Source organism: Bufo gargarizans, chromosome 6 (assembly GCF_014858855.1).
Source record: "Bufo gargarizans isolate SCDJY-AF-19 chromosome 6, ASM1485885v1, whole genome shotgun sequence".
In the NCBI taxonomy this organism is placed as follows: Eukaryota; Metazoa; Chordata; class Amphibia; order Anura; family Bufonidae; genus Bufo; species Bufo gargarizans.
Genome location: NC_058085.1, coordinates 341098696 through 341121141, shown reverse-complemented (window position 1 = coordinate 341121141; position 22446 = coordinate 341098696). Strand labels below are relative to the sequence as shown.

Here is a 22446-nt window from a genome sequence, read left to right as displayed (position 1 = left end):
GAATACTTCTTATATAGATTTTACACTGCATCACAAAATTGTTGCTAATGGGCCCCAATGAGGGCCCTTGTACATATTACAAAACAAAATTCTGTGAAAACTTCAGATTAATTAACACACAATACATATATTTTAACCAAGTGACTGCTCTCCGGCTCATCTTGGCGCCCCCTGGTGCGTACCGTCGCTTCAGCCCCACAAATAATGTCAGCGCACACTGCGTGGGTGAATAAAATTTAAGCCATTAACAAAGAGAATAATTGTTTAATATAAACGGGCCCCTACAGTTATGGAACGTCGTCCGAAGAACATCCATCTATTCGCTAGCGCATCTCGTCAACGTCCGATAATTATGGAATACTGGAGTATGACACTATCGGAGGCGCAGCATTTATATTTGTCAACGCGATCGTCCCCAGAAGTCCCCGCTGGTTTACGATGAGCGTTCGGTTAACACGCGTAATTAAATAATAAGTCTCTCCCTCGGTGAGGAGTCCGGGCCTCGCCTTCAGAATAAGATGACGTCCCGGCTCGCTGTCTCCATGGGTCTTTCTTTCTCGATCTGTTGGCTGTATCTCGCATGCTGGTAATATAAAATAACGGCTACGGTGCCGACATCGAGGACCAGACTAAGCAGCAGGAGCCAGAAGGAATAACCGTAAGCGTTCTGGGCAGATCCGAAAACATCCTCCGATGAGTACAGGGCTAGCGTGATTTCCTTGGGCAGTTTGTTGGCTTCTATATTTATGGCAAACAGAATCATGGCGAGGAGGACGAGGATCCCTGGAAAAGGAAACAGTCAATTATTACATCGAGAAAGTTTTTGGAGACGTTTTTGTGTGATCTCTGAATGTCCGCCATCGAACACCGTTTGGTTTTTATCTAAATAGCTTCAAAATTCTCTGCTGATTTATGCCATAATATCCTGTATCTTTACAGAGACCAGAGCTCAGCCTTCCTGATACACAGCTACAAATCCCCTGCAGCGTGAAAGAGGACCTGTCCCCTCTCCTGACATGTCTGTTTTAGTAAATAATTGTGTTACTTGTGAAATGACAATTCTTGAGCTTCTTTTGTTAGAATATTGCATTCTGCCGTTCCTCTGTTACTCCACCTAGAAATTTACGACTAAATTGACCACTGCATGTTACTTTACCTCTTGTCAAAAAAAGTGTGTCCCTACACAGTCTGTCTGTCCGAGACTGTCAGCACTGATTGGACAGTGTGAGACTACAGTATGTAGGGACGTGCCCTCAATAGGTAACACCCAGTTGTCGATTGTTTTCATACATAATCAGGAGGAATAACAGAGGAACGGCACAAAGCAGAGGTCCTAACAAAAACATATATATATATATACTCCAGAGTTGTGACTGTATGGAGAATATCGGTATTTACTAAGGCCTCATGCACAGGTCCGTGCCCATATTGCAGCCCGCAAACAACGGGTCCACAATATACGGGCACCGGCCGTGTGCATGCACTACTTTTTTGTGGTGCAGACAGTCGGATGTGGATCGCAGACCCCATTCAAGTAAATGGGTCAGCATCCGGTCCTGTGCATGAGGCCTAAAGCAGACAGGTCAGATCCTCTTTAATAAATGTGCAGCGTCCCACATACAGGTGAAACTCGAAAAAATTTGAATATTGTAAAAAGGTTCAATATTCTAGGCTCTAAGTGTCACACTCTGGTCAGCTAATTAATCCATATCCCCTGAGCAAAGGGGACCTGAGATTGTGACTTTGGGGTTTCATAAGCTGTAAGCCATAATCATCCAAATTATAACAAATAAAGGCTTGAAATATCTCGCTTTGCATGTAATGAGTCTCATATGTTAGTTTCACCTTTTAAGTTGCATTACTGAAATAAATGAACTTTGCACGATATTCAAATTTTTTGAGTTTCACCTGTGTGTGTGTAAAAAGGGACACTTTAAATATCTGTGTATTTGCAATGTATGGTATTTCCTATTATCAGGCTGACATTTTCATTGCACCCATTTGCCCCTAGGTGGTGCTGGCGCCACATAATATATATATAGCTTGGGGTGTGCTAGAACAGGAAGCGAAGTAGTGTATTGTTGTGAAGGAGAGAGAGAAGCGAGTGTATGGAGGAGGGAAACAGGCCTTATCCACTATGTAGCTGCAAATTCTTTCCTCTGGGAACTGATCGATCCTGGAGAGGGCAAACTAAGACTAGTTACAGCAGCCTAGCACTGGACTGTAAGTCTACGTCTAAATATAAAGCAAGGCTAGTGAAGGTTAGAGCTGAGTCTGGCCGATGGACTTCACAAGCACAAGTGACCAAGAGTAACTTTCCAAGTTCCTGGACACAGCCGGGTGACCAAGGCGCCAAGTTGTCCTTATTCACTAGAAGCCTGCCGGGATATAGTGAACCTGAATACTTCAGGAGAGCATTCTGCAAATAATGTTGCAGAGAGTTTGCCTGCCACGAGGGAGAAACGCCCTTATTGGATAGCTCAAGATAAGTAGAAAACAGTATGTTCAGTACCTGAGTGCTATGGAAAGTGGACTTAAAGTAAATCTAATTATTCTTCGCCTGTAAAGGTAAAGTACTTGAAAACTCCCTAACTGACAATTGCCTAAAACTGATAAAAGAAATATTACTGAACCGATTCCTACTACACTCAACATTTGCACCTTACGGTGCTGGCGTCACGAACACAGGGGCCCAGCCACCAAAGCACCTTAAACACCTACACCATTAAAGGGCACTTCAACTTCCATCTGGCTGGTGTTCCCTGCAATAGAGAGTGCCCCGGAGGATTTGGTGCTATCTTCCCCATCACTGCACACCGACCCTGGGAGGCTCTGCTAACTGTGAGTAAATGAACTACTACTCCCATTGGCCCACTGTCACCTCATGTGTTGCCCCTGCTGCCGGCTTCCTCACTGCGCCTGCGTCGAATACGTCACAGAGCTCCCCGGAAGTAAAGACAGCCGGCAGCAGGCGAGCGTCGTTCACTCACTGCGCCTGCGCCGAATACTAATGGGGCGGCGCAGGTGCGGGATTTTACTTTCTAAGCGCAGAGCAGAGATGTCCATCAAAGCAAAATGGGCGTGCCAAACGGTGAGGAGACGGAGCCTCTAGGTGCTGCAGCAACGCCCCAATAGCACCTAGGTGCTCATTTGCATATTTTAAACGTTAGTTTTCTGGGCGAACGGCGGCATGTAGGCAGATAAAAGTCACACAGTTATGTACTGCTGACATTAGCACATCGCTAATGTCAGCCAGCTACATAACCAATTTTGTGATGATAGAAACCCTTTAAATGGTGCCATTTGTACAACTTGTCCTGCTAAAAAAAAAAAAAAAAAAAAGTCCTGATATGGTTATTTGAACAGGAAAATAAAAAAGTTATGGAAGGCCATATACGGTACGTTTTTTTTGCGGACTGTATATGGAACCATTAACTTAAATGGGTCCACAAAAGAAATGGAAGTTACTCCGTGTCCATTCCGTTTCCGTATATCCGTATTTCCGTTCCGCAAAAAAATAGAACATGTCCTATTATTGTCTGCATTACGGACAAGGATAGTACTGTTCTATTAGGGGCCGGCTGTTCTGTTCCGCAAAATACGGAATGCACATGGACGTCAACCGTATTTTTTGAGGATCCGTTTTTTGCAGACCGCAAAATACATACGGTCGTGTGCATGAGGCCTAAGTGTATTTTGTGTCCCATAATTTTTTAACTAAGCTCCACCTGGATGGAAACGTTAATATTAAATGGTTGGAGATAATGCATCATGGGACATAAAAGGAAAAGAAACATCAATTGGTCCACATTTACTAAGCAATTTATGATGTGGAAAAAATGTGCTCAAAATGCCAAATTTTAAATGTGATATAAAAAGTGAACTTTGTCTCCAAAGAGATTTTGCTTTAGTTAAAGGGGTATTCCTGACATTTCAAGTTATCCCCTATCCACAGGATAGAAAATAACTATGAGATCAGTGGGGAATCCTACCATTGTGACCCCTACCAATCACAAAAATGGTGATTGCTGCGCTATCATGGGATCCTGCATAAGGCTATGGGATGATGGGAGTTGTGATGCAATATATCATATGTTACTAGTCTAGAGCGTTGTCAATATAAATAACGCGGCGTTAGGCGCTACGAGAGCGCTCTGCTTGTCTTATGTAGTGACCTTTACAATTTCAAGATCTTGCGCTGAACCTGCTTGAGGACCTGGAGGATGTGTTTTTTTTATGCTCAAATATCGATCTGAGAAAAAAAATCTAAATGGCTCCTTAAGAAAATTTGTGTATGATCAGCCGAACGTGTTCACTTGTCCGGATACAATGACGTTTAACCATTTACTACCCGTTCCAGAACACATCTGGATATTGATTGGGACGTCTGTATAGACCCTACAGTACGTGCTGTAGGTGACTGCATGATGTGAACTGCGCAGTCATTACATACGTTTATTATTCAGCTTCTGCTGTGCAGTGCTGAAAAAATCTCCCTTTTCTACCTGGAAATCATCAGTAAAGTGCTGTTGATGGATCCAGTATTATAATTATGTCATTCTACCAGTTTGAGTGGCTTCCTAATACATTATACTCCGCTTCTGAGCATTACTGTACCCTCACAATCCTAAGAATAAGGCCTCATGCACACGACCGTATTTTGTTTCACTGTCCGTTCCGTTTTTTTTTGCGGATAGGATGCGGACCCATTCATTTCATTGTGCTGTCCACATCAGTATGTCCGTTCCATTGCTCCGCCAAAAAAATAGTGCATGCCCTATTTTTTTCTAGTTTGCGGACAAGGATAGGCATTATTACAATGGATCCGCAAAAAAAAATGGATGCCATACGGAACGTCATCCGTTTTTTTTTTTTGCGTATCCACAATTTGCGGACCGCAAAACACATACGGTCGTGTGCATGTAGCCTAAAGGTTCCTTCACAGTGCACAAGACTGCACCTATCCACACGCTGTGCGGGGAACTGCAACATTTACTTGACCCGGCGGTTGGACCCCCACAGAGCGTAATATTTTATCACTTTGTGATATGACATAGCACATGAATATCTAATGTGAATGTTAAGAGTCTTTATGGTAATCAGGCTACAATAAACTAACCAGCTTGCTGATGGTTTCCATGTATCCACAGACTTTTTTTTCTACACTACACAGGAAAAAATGTACCGAAAATACCAGAATACCTGAAGATTTTTTTTTATGTTTTGGTGACTAAAAAGCCAATGTTCATCAAAAGCTGAGATGATGTATTATTTATGAAGTAATTTAGTATTAATTATCCCATGCACTTACCATTTATTGCAGTCCAAACATACACTCCGAGCGGTCCTAGGAAAGTTAGATAGGGATTGCTGACAGTGTTCAAGCCTGTAGTGGCCGAGCCCAGGAAAGAGGATATCAGTCCGAGAACCAGCAATAATATAATTAGGATATGGATGACTTCAACGCTGTTCGTGTCTTTCAATATCTGAAAAACTGAATTTTAAGTTTGATTAGAAAGAGCACGTCATATCCCATAATACCGTCCAACATTTCATAGAGACCTTTCTCAAAGGGAGTCTAAACTGTTGATGACAAGCACGTGCCGCCAAGTAGACTGATCTATGCGGTAGATTTGCGGTAAAACATTTGGTATAACTTTTATTGATTTAAATCTATGAGCATTCTATGCATATGAGTCTGGAGGGTGGTCCCCTATATAGTTGGCACCGCCAAAATGAATATCTTTTAAATGAATAAATTATAAGCCACTGGATATTTTCCGTTTCAGACAGTTGTGCCCATGGGTCATACAGGTAAGGCTGCATTCACATGCGGACTACCAAACACTGATCCACAATAAATACGGATTACGTCCTTTTGGCATCTGTATTTCATCCGTTTTTTTGCTGATCCATTGTAACAATGCCTATCCTTGTCCTCAAAATGGACAAGAATAGGACATGCTCTATATTTTTTGCGGGGCTACAGAACGGACATACGGATGCGGATAGCACACGTTGTGCTGTGCGCATTTTTTGCTGACCCATTGAAATGAATGATTCCTCATCCAATCCACAAAAAAAAACAAAAAAAAAAACAACTGAATGGACACGGAAACAAAATACATTTGTGTGCATGTAGTCTAAAAGAGACCATTTCGATCACCTCTACTTATTAGATCCTTAGATAACACCTTTAGCTAAAATGTAATCTTTCAATTAAGCAAAACTTGTCCCTGGACAAAAACACTTAAAACGTAGAGTAATGTCAATACAATGAGCATAGTTTATACCACAAGAGAGTAACACTATAGTTACATTGTATAACAACATTTAACAGAGGGATAGGACTATAAGTAAAGCCAAAAAGAGAAAAAATACCAAAGGGAAATCAACAGTTTAAAGGGATTTCAGTATTAATCTATTCCCAGGATAGGTGATCAATATCTGATCGGTGGGGGGCCAACTTCCAGCACTGGCATTGGACCTCCAATGGTTCACATGTTGATGACCTATTCTGAAAATACGCCATCAATATTGAATTCCTGGATTTGGGACTGCTGGAGGGCAGAGGAGGACCAGCGGTTCACAACCCATGCCCACCCGAATGAGCAGGATGATGGCGGGCAAGGGATCAGGATAACACTAACCCCTTTCTTCTTTGAGTTGGACATTTGCAGGAAGTTCTTCAGGATGACCTGGGCATCAATGTACTCCAAAGGCTCCCAGGAGCTCTCCTCAGGACCAAAACCTTTCCAGTCAATCAAGAAAAGGTTTTCCCTATAATCTTCTTCATGCCCAGGATCTCTTTAACCTTATGCACACCTTCAGAAGAAGATGCAGGAACAGACCGTCTTGAATATCGATTAGCGTGAGGACGGAGAGACACATAAAAGCAGTTGGAAACACATAAGGAGGCAGAAAGGTGTGCTTCAGCAACTCAAAAGGGCAAAAAAAAAGGCTAGGTGCCAGCTTATATGACAGTACCTTCAATCTAATGTTTTTCAAGGAGAACCAGACCTTATCCCCCAGAAAAAACTGAGCTGGAGCTCTTTGCTTAGATCTGCAATCTTCTTCATCCGAGCTGAGTCCTGTAGCAGGGAAATCTTTGTCTCTTGCCAGATCTGAAAACATTACTGACAGTAGAGTCAGTCCAGAAGAAGGCAGATCAGTCACAAAATCCATGGCAATATGCTGCCATGGAGCTTCATGTACTGGCAACAGGAGAAGAAGATCTGCAGGTCTAGGAGATTTATTCTGGGCACAGGCAGAGTAGCCTATAACAAAGTCCCAATATCTTTAGAGATAGTGGGCTACCAGTAGTATCGAGACATTAGATAGCTGTCTTGCACAGCTCAGGATGGCCATCGGCTTTAGAGTGATGGCCCCAGGGCAGGGCATGATTCCTCTTGGCCAGGGAAACGCATGTTGCCGGGCGGCAGGCGGGATATCCTTAAACTGAACTGGAGCAAAAGAAATGATGAATCCAAGATCTATGATATTTGGGGGCTCCTTAATTAGATTGGCGGAGTCGAAGGGCCAAAACAAAGGATCCACCTTGGTATTTTTATCTGCAGAACAGAAATGTAAAGTTTAATTGAAATGAAGAAGGAATAAGGACCAAGAAGCCTGGCAGGGGTTGGGACATTGGGCAGATTGAAGGTAGGTCAGATTCTTTTGGTCCATGTAAATGATGACTGGATGACAGACTCACCCTAACAAGTAATTCCACTCTTTAAGAGCCATCTTTCTTAATGGCAAGCAGTTTTATGTCACTGGTTCGATAATTTTATTCTGCTGCAGAGAAGGCCTTTAAAGAAAAAAATGCAGGTGACCATTTTGTCTGAAGTACCCTCAACATAGCTCCTGCCCCTACAGAGGATACATTGCTTTCAGATAATTTAGGTGACAAAGAATTAATGCAAATGAGAAGGCCTGTTTAAGGGACCAGAAGGCTGTCTCTGCCCCTGGGGTCCACTCTTTGGCATTCACCCCATTGTGGATAAGGGCCAAAATTGGTGCGGTCAAGGTGGAAAAACTAGAAATTTATTTCTGGTAGTAGCTTGTAAAAACTATGGATAGCACGTAGGCCAATAGGGAAAGGCCAATCCAAAAGAGCCGACAACTTCACTGGATCCATCTCTTAGGTTACAACTGCACTGCTTGGTCAGGAGCAATTTAGGATATGGCCATTCTACGGTCAAGTACCACACGGCCAATTAGGCCGCAGCTGCCTCTTATTTAACTACTGAAGACCACACTGTATAGTTGGTCTGCATTGTTAATGGCCATCGAACCCCTTCAATACAGCACGGCCATTAACAATGCAGACCAACAATACAATGCGGTCTTCATTATTTAAATAAGAGGCAGCTGAGGTCTTACCGGCCACGTAATAATAGGCTGTGGCACAGCTATGCCCTAAATGGCTCACGATCGTGCATGTGGTCATATCCTAAGCTGCGGTCTGATATAATATAGCCCAGGAAAGACAGAGAAGTTTTTTCAAAGATGTATTACTCGGACAATAGAGTACGGAGCGAACATGTTTCCGGTGAGAGGTCAAGCGAGAAAACTAAAATGTCTACGCAGATATACAGGCGATCACAAAAGACAACAGTTACAAATTCCTGGAAAACTGCAAGAGCATTACTTAAATCAATAGGGCTGATGAGGTTTTCATAATTACAGTCACAAATATCAAACACTATTTTCCACTCGTGGTCCTCTCCTAATGTGAATCAGATTGTATGCTCCTCAAAGATCTAGCTTTGTCAGAGCCGGTTTTAGACAAAATGTGGCCCTGGGTGGAATTAAAAGCAGGGCCGCAAATTCTGAAGTACTGTCACATTTATTCACTTGACTCAAGGGAAGAAATCACCGCCGTGGCCTACGACTGGTTGCAGGCAGCGTCAAAATGGATGATGACATCCAGGGACCTGAGCAGTCAGAGAGCACCGGAGTCGAGAGCCAGTGTCAGGAAGCAGGTAAGGCCCAGTTCACACTTCAGTTGTTTGGTCAGTTATTTCCATCAGTTATTGTGAGCCCCAACCAGTAGTGAAGCCTCCACAGACATAAGGTAAAATGGAAGAATTTCCTTCTGTTCTGTGTTTTTGACCCACACCTGGTTTTGGCTCACAATAATTGATGGAAATAACTGGTGTGAACTCAGCCTAAGGGCTCATGTAGACGGCCGTTGCCCGTCTGCAATATATGGGCATCGACCATGTGCTCATGATATCACGGATGTGGACCCATTCACTTGAATTGGGTCCGCAATCCAGAGGGAGCAGTTTAGAACAGAGGCACGGAACCCCACGGAAGCACTCCCGTTCTGTTCCTCCGCGCCGCAAAAAATAGAACATGTTCTATTATTTTTGCGGTGTGGACAGATCATGGACCCATTGATGGGTCTGTTTTTGTCCTCGGCAACCACACGGATGGTGCCCGTGCAGTGGGGACCGCAAACTGCGGGACACGTTTGTGTGCATGAGCCCTAAGTGTGCTTTCTTTAGCAAGTTTGCCCAGGAGACCTGCTTAAAGGGTTTCTGCGGACCCCCGCCGATCAGCTGTTTAAGAAGGCAGCGGCGCTGGCAGTAGCGCCGCGGCCTTCTCGCTGTTTACCGTGGGCCCAGTGACGTCACGACTAGTATCAATGGCCTGGGCGTGTCTAAGCTCAGTTCATTTGAATGGAGCTTAGCCCCACCTAGGCCATTGATACTAGTCGTGACGTCACTGGACTTGCGGTAAACAGCGAGAAGACCGCGGCACTACTGCCAGCACCGCTGTCTTCTCAAACAGCTGATCGGCAGGGGTCCCGGGTGTTGAACCCCCGCTGATCAGATGCTGATGTGATGATCTATCCAGAGGATAGATCATCAGTTTAGAAAAACTTCAGGACCCCTTTAACCCTGTTAAATAATAAGAAAGCACTGTTACCAGTGCTCTGTATATGGAGACAGCAGGGACAAGGAGATAATTTGTTCTCTGCATTCAAAGTAAAAAAGTAAATAACGAATAGAAAGAAATCAGAAAAAAAAAATATAGGGATAGGGGCCCTGGGCAATTGCCCTGTTTGTCCCGAAACCCCCCCCCCCCCCCTAACGCCGGCCCTGAGCTTGGTAAAAATTCTGACCTCGCAGAGCCTGGCAAATCACTCAGTAAGTAGCTGTGGAGGATATTTGTTCTTTATGGTAATCAAATTAGGGCAGTGGTAGTCAATGGAGAGCCAAAGTAACCCATCCCTCTTCCTAACAAATAAGAAATTGGACTTTCGAATGAAACCTGTTTCCAGGTTTTCTTGGATGTAGTTTGACATGGCTTGAGTCTCAGACAAGGACAATGGGTAGACACGGCTACGTGGAGGAGTAGTCTCAAGAATCAAGTTGATAGGATGATGCCTCTTTCTTGTCAAAGACATCGTTGTAACTGGTATAAGGCAACCCCTGTAGATCCTGGGGAACAGGTAGACAGGCTGTACAGATGCCAAGCAGCGGGAGTGGCAGGCAGAACCACAACACAGAATTCACCCAGAGGAGTTAAGGGTCTCTGGAAGGAGGGTGCCAGTCTGGAAGGTCTTCTTTCACTTACTACCTATTTGGCATGATCCCTGAATCAGAGGTCTATTTGGGTAGCAAAGGAAATAAGGTTGTCAAATCTACATGGAATGACCCACCAGTTTGTCTTTAATTCGCCCAGACAAACCCTCCCAGAAAGCCACCACTGATAAAAATACTGATCTGGACTCCTTATCTGCAGAGCAATTCATGTGGTACTGGAAATAATAGTCCTTAATCAAGATGTCAGACTATCTTTTCCATTGGCCAGCTCCTAGACCAACACAGAGGCTAACCAACCATCAGTAGAAATCAGTGACCTTTGGACAATGTGTGTAAGAATTTTTTTTATGAATTCATGATTTTTTGTATTACTTTATCATTCATATTTGGTTTTCTAATTGTCTGTAAAAAAAAGTTTGGGTGTCCATTCTTTTATTATAAGCTGTGAAGTTTTCTGCACAGCTATTGGTGGGTTATTGGGACCTCTGAGTCTTGCACGAAGAGACTTTTTAGCTTATTTTAGTTTACGGGTATATACTGTACCTATCAAAAGCACACAATGAAAAAAGTCTATACTGTGACACAGTAAAGGGAGTTGTATGTGGAGGCAGGTATTTTCCTCCCAGTGTGTGCTGCTGGACTGATTAGCGGCCAGGTGGGGTCAAACACCAGACTGGACTCATGTGCTGGTCCAGGTTTTGACAACACCTAGCTGCCTTTAAAAGACAGCTGGGTTCAGCAGAAAGGATCTCTGTACTGGGATCTGAGGCTTGTGCCGAGCTTGGAGGTCTGAGACCAGTGTGAGGGGAAACAGGCTGCCTAAAGTCTGTTCATGGACTCTTTGAGGCAGAACTGCCAGCTGGGTGTAAACTAACACCAAAACCAAAAGGTGACTTTTGTGTTGAATGTGACTTTTTGTTTATGAACTTGCCAAGAGTGTGAATAAACACTGAACTGTTTGATTTAAGAACTGGTTGGTGCCTCTATACTGTGTCCGCTTATCCTGTCTACCAGAGCGAATCCCCACAATACACACAGGAATTCATTAGAAAATCAATCTGGCCATCACAACCTAAAAACACATAAAAGTATTTAAAATCATAAATCTAAAGGATGGTATGACAACTTACAAATAATAATGCAGTGTCCTGAAACACACTGCTAGACACTGTAATCGTGTTTCCAATGCAGTATGTAAAGCTGTAAATTCCTATTAGGCTACATTTACATGAACGTGTTTTGTTTCCGTGTCCGTTCCATTTTTTTAACGGATTGGATGAGGACCCACTCATTTGAATATGTCCGCAAAAAATGCGGACAGCACACTGTGTTGTCCGCATCCGTATGTCCGTTCCGTAGTCCTGCGAAAAATATAGAGCATGACCTATTTTTGTCTGTTTTGCGGACAAGGATAGACATTGTTACAATAGATCCGTAAATAAAAACAAAAAAAAATGATGCAACACTAGTGTCACACAGACATCATCCGTATTTTTTGCGGACCGCAAAATACATACAGTCGTGTGAACATAGCCTTAACAGGCTGGTAACCACCACTTCACATCAACTACCACTAGATGGTGCTGTTACATTCCCCTATAAAAAGGATAGGATAGACACAGGAAGGGAGGAAGTGTGTAGTGAGAGTGAGGAGAGAGTCAGATGAAAGTGAGGAGAGTCAGAGGGAAGTCCACCATGTAGATACCACTTTAGCCCCATTGGCAGTGGCCAGGCTCAGGGAGGTTGGAGGAGTAATCATCAGAAGCTACTCAGCACAGACCAGTGTGGACTTGGGTATAGAGCAAGTCTAGTGGAGATAGCAGCATTCTCAAGCTCATGGACTCCACAGCATCTAGTGACCTGGGGGAAGCCTCAAGTACCTGGACACACCATTACAACTAAACGCAAAGTTGTGTTGCACCACATTCCTCTATGGACCGTGTGGAACCTTTTCTATTAGCAACCAGTACAAAGAATGGAGCAGAAGTCGTAGGCCTGCTGTTAGGGAGAACTGCCCTGTAGGTAAGAGAGAGAAAGACATAGACAACCAGATGATATTATATCCAGTACCTGGCTGTGGACCAGTTACCTAATAAGCACAGATAAAGGACTCATTGATACCAGCACAAGGAAGTATCAGAACAGTGAAGCCTCTTAGTCCCTCAACTGAACCTGTTACCTGGAATTACAGCACAAGTAAGAGCAGAAGTGTATCTGAATACCTCCATGATAACTGAACCTGTACATCTACCTCAAGGCAAGTGATTCTCAGTAAATGTTCAATTTCTTTATTCATACGGACTACTCATTATTTTACCACCTGCTTTGCACCTAAGGGTGCTGGTGTCACGAACCTCAGGGACCCTGCCTTCCCTGGATCTAAAACTCATACCACCAAGGGCCCCTAAACCAACATCTGGCAGGAGATCCCTCAACACCAGAGTGTGCAGTGAAGGAATCCGGTGCCTTCCTTCCCGTCACTGTTTACCGCCCCTGGGAAGCTGCAGAAATATGAGTACAAACTACTATACCCATCAGGCCACCACACATTGCCCCTGTGGTCCCGGTTGCTGCAATTACATTGCTTAAAAATTATCCATGTTCACATTGGACCAGTATTAGGCCTCTTTCACACGAGAGATACAGATTGTGTCAGGATCTGTTCAAGAAGAAAACCCTGATGATTTTGATCACAAGTTGAATCATTTTTTTTCTGTGATTGCTCTCATTGTGTGCTTTTTTACATCTGGATTGCATGCACTTGAAGAAAAACTGAAGAATAATAATCTACTATAATAATCTCGTACCAACCATCAGTGAAAAACATCAGTGAATTCACTTCTATGGAGCCAGAGCTGTGTGAAAAATACGGTATAGAACCTGATGTGATTTTTCCTGAATGCAGAGATGATACATGAAAAACAGCGATCATGTACACAGACCCATAGAAATGAATGGGTCAGGATTCAGTTCAGGTGCTTTGTGTTCGCTACACGCATTGCCTCCGGGCATAAAACGCGCTTGTGTGAAAGAGGCCTAATAATCTACCCTAGTTGGAACAAGTGCAAAAGATCAAGATGAATTACGGTAACATCCTTCAGACACGATACAACATAGACCCAAAGTGATGTAGACAACAAAATCTAATACCAACCAGGTTGTTTTACTGCAAAAAAAAAACCACACAATGTTGATAACCTCCATATTTAGTTTATATCCTATAAAACCTTTTTAGAAAAAAACTCATACCAAAAATAAAAGATATTCTGATATCCACCTAGACATATTATATGATTCTACATTATTTCCATACAGATTAAGGCCAGTGGAGACCACAGAGTAAATCATTTGGTGGAGGCCACATCCCACCCCTTGGACATGGACCCACCATGACCTCCTATTGCAGCTACATATTGGTGAAGTGGCTGGACATATATGTGGACCTCTCTACTGACTGGAGACAGCCAAGCCAGTAGCGACTACCTAAAGCTGGCCATACACATTAGATAGAAGATAAATTTTGACCAAACCCATTAATTTTGGTGGGACCTGTCAAACATCTAATGTGTATTGTGAAGTCGTGACTCTCCTTGACTAAGGATATCAAGACAAAGAAGGATCTGACATGTTGAAGCGAAACAAGCTCAATGCTTGGTTCTCAAGGGTGACTAGCCACCGCTAGAGATAGCAGGCAATGGCCTATTCCCTTTTCTCTACTGAAGAACATGCATGCTCAGCCAAGTATTGGCAGGAGAAGAGTATTAGCTATGTTACATGACCATCTTTGAACTTCAAACGCATGCATGACTACCTCTACAATGGAATGCCATCAGGAAGGGTGGGTGGAGAAGGCCTCATAAATGGTGAAGACCTCAGGGCTTGTGCCCCAAGTGCCCTCCCTATAAATCCTGTTCTGTTTCCATATATAAATAGTGATCTGATATGACCCTCAAGCTACAAATAGTCATTGAGATCTGTATATCAAACAATCTTCTGACCTCTGAAGTCTCGTAAGCGTTATGGGAGGTGTGGTAGTGAAACTGCGTAAACTTCAGATATAGCAGAGCTGAATTTATTACCTCATAACCCTTTGCGCTGGGATAACTTTGGGTTAAGAAACGTTTACCTGCAGACCTATGGAAAACCACCAATACTACATTTTAAAATGACGATGAGTTAAGCCAAATGACAAACTCAACACCTAAAAAGCTGAAAGTTAAAAACAAAGTTACCGTCATGGACTGTTTTTGGGGTGTTGAGCCCAACGCCCTCAGTGATAGTCTTAGCATGAGTGGTCCGGAACAATCCGAGGTTTATTTCTGCGACTCCGCTATAATTTGTACCCGTGAACTGGACTTTACTGGAAACCCATTCTTGGGTGGCGAGACAAGTGCAGATGATGGCAAAGGACCCGATGCTTAAAACAAAGCCAGAGAGGAACAGCAGGGTCTTCTGTTTGGACGGCATTCTCTGTAGTTTGTTCCCGCGTCTTCTTCTGCTCTCAGGGACTGGAGTCCACCCTTCCTGCTTCCAGAAAGACCTAACCAGGGTTTAATATTTGCAGAGAATTTTCCCATTGAACCTTGCACCCTCAGCAGCCATAAATGTTCCCTGATCTTTAGTACTGAAGTCAGCTGCTAGAGCTACAATGATACAAAGAGCAGTAGTAATTGCTGGGTTATTTTGAATATTATGCATATCTATCATACATATGTAGCAGAGCTTGATATCACATGTTTGATTTGTACTTTAGATTGTGAGCCCCCTGCTAATGTCTGTAAAGTGCTATATAATATAGCAGCGCTATATAAGTGAGTATAATAAATAAATAAAATAAAAATTTGCTATGCCATGTCAGGTCAACCTGCCGCTAGAGGTTGGATAATGGAAATGTAATGCACATCCCTTCTGTTAACCCCTTAACGACCACCCACTGTCTTTTGACGGCAGGCGGTGCAGGTCTTCAATCTGCAACAACATCTTTTGGAGTCGCTGTGGCTGACGGACGGACGGGGTTAACAGCTCCAGCAGCGCTCCAGATAGTAACATCCACCGGTTCTTAGCACAGGCTCCGCTTCACAGCTGGGGTCGGAGGAAGCTCCAATCCCAGCTGGTAACCCTTTGATCATGCCTCGGTCCATACTGTGGCATGATCAAAGGGGACTCCCCTCTGCAATTAGGTCACTGGGTCTCCAAGTGACCTAATCAGAGACAGGGGGAGTGATCTGCAGTCAGCCCCGAGGACCTATGAAGGACCCCTGATTGCTCCGTAAGCCTGCTGCTGGGGCACACTCATGTTACAGCAGTTATAAATTAATACTAATCCCATAATGGGATTTAAAAACTATGTTAGAAATATTGCAGTAAAGTAAATAAAATAAATAAAAGTAAATATATAAATAAAATAAAAAAGAATGCCCCCCCCAAAAAAAATCTAAAACAAAATATAGCCATTATTTACTGTAAATACATGTTTGTATACACATTGATTAAAAAAAATGCTATATATATATATATACTGTATATATTAGGTATCCACAATACCATAATAACTTAATTATCAGGTTATTTTGTGTGAAACATGAATGGCATAAAAAATAAAAAACAAACATATTTTTTCTATATTTCCACAGTTAGAAAAATTATATAAATGACACTGTCATTTTTATATACTACTGGCTCGGCTATTTCCATCGGGCCAATGGAAGTGAATGGCAGTTATGGCCGGTCATGCGGGGTGCGCTCCCATTCACTTCTATGGGGGAGAGCGCTTGGTGGTGGCCAGACCGGAGTCCTAGCGACATGCCCCATTGTCTAAGATGAGACAACCCCTTTAACCACTGGATAGGTGGTAACTACAAAATAAATTGGAGAGATGATAATCATGTTATAAAACACTAGTATCAATAATAGAAAAATTAATAACAATAATAATAACAAATATAACAGTAATTATTACACTAATGGAAATTTGCCAAACGTCCATCTATATCCACGGACTGACATCATCTTGTGAGTAAACACCCCCTATTCTGGCTGCCCGAGGATTCATTCTGATGACATCAGCAGGAAGTTCGTGCGGATACGCCCTCTGCTATGTACATAAACACTTTCTATATGGCAGACTTTATCGCCATCAGCGCTTATCAGTTGACCATTATACTTGCATAACCAGAGATGAAGATTTTACCTCTGCTCCGTAATACTTTTCTTTTAAGCACATTTTATATTTTTTGTTAGGCTGCTTTTATTTTCATTTTGAAATTATAATAGATCCACGAATGCTCCTATCAAAGGATCTAACATGTACTATACTGTACAATGCAGGAGGTATACGGTACAGGCCTGGAGGTAGCACTATATAGGGACTTTAATATGCAACGTTATGATAAATGGAAACCACCAGCAAGCAGGCTAGCACTCCTCCATGGATCTCATTATTCATTTCATCATTACATTATCATTATGTGTCCTGTGGATATTTTCAGCTTGGCTCTACTGGAACTGTTGGATCCTCATTTCTTTGTCAGGAGACGTCATGGGACTATCCGCCAGTCCCCACAGATTGTGTAAAAAATGGAATTATCCACCAAAAAATATACCTGATCTCCAACCTGTACCTTTCCAGCTGTTGTGAAACTACAACTCCCAGCAGTCACTGGCAGCTGAGACCTACCAGGACATGCTTGTAGTTGTGGTTTTGCAACAGACGGAGAGCAGCAGGTTGGAGACCTCTGCCCTGGGGGCTCCTGGTTTGAAGAATGAGGGCTCATGCACACGACCGTTGTTGTTTTGCGGTCCGTTTTTCACGGATCCGTTGTTCCAAGTTTTTTTTTTCTCTGATTTAAGTCCTCTTCCGTTCCGTTATTCCACAAAACATATCCGTATGGTTTCCGTATGCGTTCCGTTTTTTGCGGATCGGAAACGGAAACAGTAACTTATTAATCACCAAACACATGAGCAATATGGGCTGGGCATAGCATTTCTACAGTATGGATCCGCAAAATACGGATGATATACGGATGTGTTCTGTATTTTTTGCGAACCCATTGACTTGAATGGGGCCTCGGACCGTGATTTGCGGACAATAATAGGACATGCACTACTTTTTTGTGGAACGGAAATACGGAAACAGAATGCATACAGAGTACCTGCCATAGTTCCGCATACGGTCCGCAAAAAACCCCGGAACGGAAGCAGAAAAAAAATACGTTTGTGTGCATGAGCCCTTATTGGGGAGAATTTATCAACCCCAGGAGAGTGGCGTCAAAAAGTCTTAATATAGTATTTGCACATGCACCACCTGCGCGTGGAGAACAAATGACGGTTTTACACCGCGCGCACCACTTCAGTGGTGCAGTACTTACTGAGAGGGGCTGGCCTTCCCACGACCCTGCAGATTTACTATTATTTACACCAGAACCTGATGCAGATTATAACTCAGATCTATGCCGGGTTCCTAACTAGCATGGATTCGAATTTCTGGTGCAATGATGGCCAGAGATGCACCCAATTTGTTAAGTGGTCTACGTCTGAATAAATCAGATGCATCTCACTCCGGTGCAGAGCCTATGATAAGGCCACACACACATCGAGATCTATGCATAAACTGTATGCAGTAAGCTCCTAAGCTCCCCCTAGTGGTGGTTGCAAGTTCACAGAAAATGATCATTTACTGTAATTCCGTCTTTGCACGGAATTTGGAGGGATGTATCTGAAAAATTGGAGCTCTGACCACTACAAGATCTTAAGAAATGAATCAGCACAGAATATTGAACTTATCTAATGATCTTCAAGGGCTGACCTCCATGTTAAGGTGCTCCTCCAGAACATGAGTACCTCTTTAACATTAAAGCTGCTTCATCCACAGTAATACATTGCGAATATTCCAGAAAATACATTTTTCAGATGTTGTGCGCTTCGATAGAATATCGCCCATTACTTTTCCTCCAGGATTTTCGTATTTATCACGCTGGCCTATATGAGCTTACGACTGTCTCCGTGTAAAGACTGATGGAGCAGGGACGCGGCAGCTTCTTCAAACTGAGAGCGGACGAGCCCTCGGGAATTGGATTGTGAAGACCATTATTCACTCACGATATGAACATTAATCCTCAGATTCTTCTCAATCACGAAGCAGCACAGAAAACAGATGCCGGCAGCCAGGCGGCCATGTTTTATCATCCGCCGGAAAGAGAACTTATGTCTGTCTGCGGCAGGCCAGATAAATTAGTCAGACCGTAGGGCTCAGGAGTGAAAAAAAAAGGAAATGATAGAAAAAAAATCCGCATATCACCTTATTCCATATATAGACGAGTGATTAGCGGTGAAATTAATCATATTTAGCAAAAAATGTATCCGATGATGTCACCAGGTTAATAGTATTTTGATCTTAACCGGGTTGGTTCACAAATGACACCTCTCGTGCTATGCTGTAATAGGTCATCCAGACCTCATGGGGCAGGATCAACCCATATGGGACATAGGAGGGTCCACAATATGATGGTTACTGTTTTAACATCAAAGAAACCATCAGCAAGCTGGTGATGACAGTTGCAGAATTCTGACAGTTTGTCTCTATAGACCTTAAAAAAAAATGGACTGTGAGTCTGATTAAGGGCTCAGTCACACGACCGTACGAATGGGTCCGCATCCGTTCCGCAATTTAGAGGAACGTGTGTGGACCCATTCATTTCAATGAAAAAAGATAGAGTATGTCCGATTGTTGTCTGCAATTGTGGACAAGAATATGTGGTCATCTGAATGCACCCTAACTCCTCAGTAACAACTAGCTTACTAACATGAGTTAAAAATCATCAGCTTAAGGCCTCATGCACACGGCCGTGCCTTTTTTTGCGGTCCGCAAACCGCGGATCCGCCAAAAAACGGAAGCCGTCCGTGTTGCCTTCCACAATTTGCGGAACGGAACGGGCGCCGGCAATGTACATGCCTATTCTTGTCCGCAAAGCGCAGACAAGAATAGGACATGTTATATTTTTTCAACGGGGCCGCGGAACGGAACCACGGATGCGGACAGTAGACGGAGTGCTGTCCGCATCTTTTGCGGCCCCATTGCAGTGAATGGGTCCGCATCCGAGCTGCCAAAACGGCGGCTCGGATGCGGACCCAAACAACGGCCGTGTGCATGAGGCCTTATAATACTAAAATTGCTAGATATTTAATTAAAATAAATGATGTAATAATACATACTGGAAGCAAGTCGCCCCCTTGCTGATGGTTTCCATGTAGTGCTTTTTCTAACGTGCCTCGGGGGATAAAATAAATAAAATGAATAGTATTTTCTACTTATGGTATTTACCAAACTCCCCCCGCTGTGCCTGTTATAAGAGTGTTATATTCTGATCAATAATCCACTCCCATCCCTGACCTTGTGCCTTTCATTAATGGAACTGTAATAGCGGAAACATCGATACTCATCCATGTTCTAGGTAAATATGTGGAATCACTGGCTGTAATGTAGGAGCAGTGTGTTCGCCGTGCGGTCTCCCATCCGTGTTCTGCACGGTTTGCATTTCATGTTGGAATTTGTAGAGGCAAAAGGAAACTGCACTAGATATGAGATAGATAGATAGATGTTGCACTAGGGGCCCATGCCCACTGCTGTTCCTCTCCCCCTAGCGGGACCAGGTGCCGCATCACTTATCCTCTTATCCAGGCCCGGCGCTATAATAAGGCTGCCTTAGGGCGCAGAAGATGCCGAGCCAAGAAGGGGGGGGGGGGGGGGGGGGGGGGGCAGAAAAATTAAACTTTTATTTTATTTTAAATAAATCACTTGTGTAACACCCCAGAGTTGTGTTACTACATGCCTCTACCCCGCTACTATCTTCTAAGAGCTTTTACATTGTCATCTGATGTAATTTATATTATGTCTTCACAAATGTGCATCTAAAACCATGTTAAATTCCATAGTTATTTTCCAGGTTCACCAGCAGGTGGCAGCATCTCCATTGGCAAGGTACTAGTCTTAGTTTAGTATATCTAGGCTGGAATGGATTATTCCAGCTTAGCTCCCCCTCTGTGGAGGTGTGGACTGTTCCCACATCCTGCAGCATGGGTGGAGAAGGAAGTCCGGACGTACCCAGGTAGGAGACACCGTTGACACAATTCTCACTACCCTTCAGAGACATTATAGGCCATTACACCACTCTGGCATTCCTAATCTGGGACATGCGTTATAACACCTTGGAAGGGACCTGGGGTAGTACCCTGCGCACACTGCAATTGGCGTCACGACAAATACAGAACTATTATCCACCCGTATCCTGTCCCACTGCATAAGTGGCGTCAGCGTACCCGTTCCTGGTCACTGCACTTTCGCCGCCCACCCGCAGCTGTTCTCCTCTGTGTGGTCCTGATATCTTCTCTCTGGGCTCTCGACAAGTTTTAGGACCTTTCCTACTTAGCCAATTAGTGGCCGCAGCTGTGTCACGTGTTAGGCCAGTGATTTCCTGCTGAGCCAATCACTGGCTTGACACGTGACACAGCTGCGGCCACTGATTGGCTGGGTGGGAAAGGTCCTCAAACTTGTCGAGAACCCAGAGAGAAGATACCAGGACCACACAGAGGAGAAGAGAAGCTGCTGCAGACGGGACCAGGGCCAGGTGAGCATAATGTTTTTTACACAACATTAGGGGGAGGGGGAGAAATTTGACATGGGGGGGGTGATGTGACATGGGGGGTTGAAATGTGACATGGAGGGGGAGAAATGTGACATGGGGGTGTTGTGACATGGGGGGTTGAAATGTGACATGGAGGGGGAGAAATGTGACATTAGGGGTTGAAATGTGACATGGAGGGGGAGAAATGTGTCACATTTCAACCCCTCCATGTCACATTTCTCCCCCATGTCACATTTCTCCCCCTCCATGTCACATCACCCCCTCCTTTTTACATCACCCCCTTTGTGTCACATTTCTCCCCCCTCCATGTGACATTTTTGCCATGCCACTTTTCTCCCCCTCCATATCAATTCTCTCCCCCTCCATGTCACATCACCCCCTCCATGCTACATTACCCCCTCCTTTTTACATCACCCCCACTGAGTTCTGGTGGGGGGGGAGCGCCAAAATGTAGCTTTGATTGTGTTGCCCATCCTGCTGGGAGAGGAAGAAACACTGTGGACATAGCAGCACAATATATCAGTGCCTGCCACAGACTGAGAGGAGTGTGATACGCCATGGACTCTGATATTCTGACCCAGGGTGTGTCCGCACCCCTCCCCCCCCCTTCCTCCCGTCATGATCCACCACGGACTCCTATACACCGACCCCGGGTGTGTCCCCATTCCTCAACCCCCTATTTCCCCCATGCTTTGGCAATACTAATGTATAATTTTAGACCTGCCAATAAAGCTTTATTGATTGATTGATTGATATAGATAGATAGATAAATAGTAGATAGATAGACAGATAGATAGACAGAGATAGATAGATATATAGATAGATAGTAGATAGATAGATGATAGATAGATAGACAGATAGACAGATGAATAGTAGATAGATAGATAGATAGATAGATGAATAGTAGATAAAAAGATAGATAGATAGATGAATAGTAGATAAAAAGATAGATAGACAGACAGATAGATAGACAGATAGATAGATAGATAGATAGATAGATAGATAGATGAATAGTAGATAGATAGATAGATAGACAGACAGATAGACAGACAGATAGATAGATAGACAGATAGATAGATAGATAGATAGATAGATGAATAGTGGATAGATAGATAGATAGATAGATAGATGAATAGTGGATAGATAGATAGATAGATAGATAGATAGATAGATAGATAGATAGATAGATAGATAGAGGCTCTAATGTTGAGCTGAAAACTCACAACCGCTCGGAGTAAATAAAAGAA

At 43.5% G+C, this 22446-nt stretch overlaps 1 protein-coding gene across 1 annotated transcript; it reads right to left on the bottom strand.

The window, feature by feature from the left end:
• Window positions 1–248: 248 nt before the first annotated feature.
• Window positions 249–15063, bottom strand: CLRN3 (clarin 3). Its single transcript, XM_044299308.1, has 3 exons — window positions 14792–15063; window positions 5312–5494; window positions 249–783 (listed from the first exon to the last, which is right to left on the bottom strand). Exons 1-3 carry the CDS (start codon window positions 15024–15026, stop codon window positions 509–511), a joined length of 693 nt encoding a protein of 230 aa, XP_044155243.1. The 5' UTR covers window positions 15027–15063; the 3' UTR covers window positions 249–508.
• Window positions 15064–22446: the final 7383 nt, after the last annotated feature.

Bases quoted from the DNA above. Each gene is read 5' to 3' on its own strand.
- CLRN3 (XM_044299308.1), bottom strand. From the start codon at position 15,026: ATGCCGTCCAAACAGAAGACCCTGCTGTTCCTCTCTGGCTTTGTTTTA. The intron at 5,495-14,791 runs GTAACTTTGTTT...CTTAAAATTCAG, and splicing joins CCCAAAAACAGTCCATGACG to TTTTTCAGATATTGAAAGAC. The intron at 784-5,311 runs GTAAGTGCATGG...TTCCTTTTCCAG, and splicing joins TGTTTGGACTGCAATAAATG to GGATCCTCGTCCTCCTCGCC.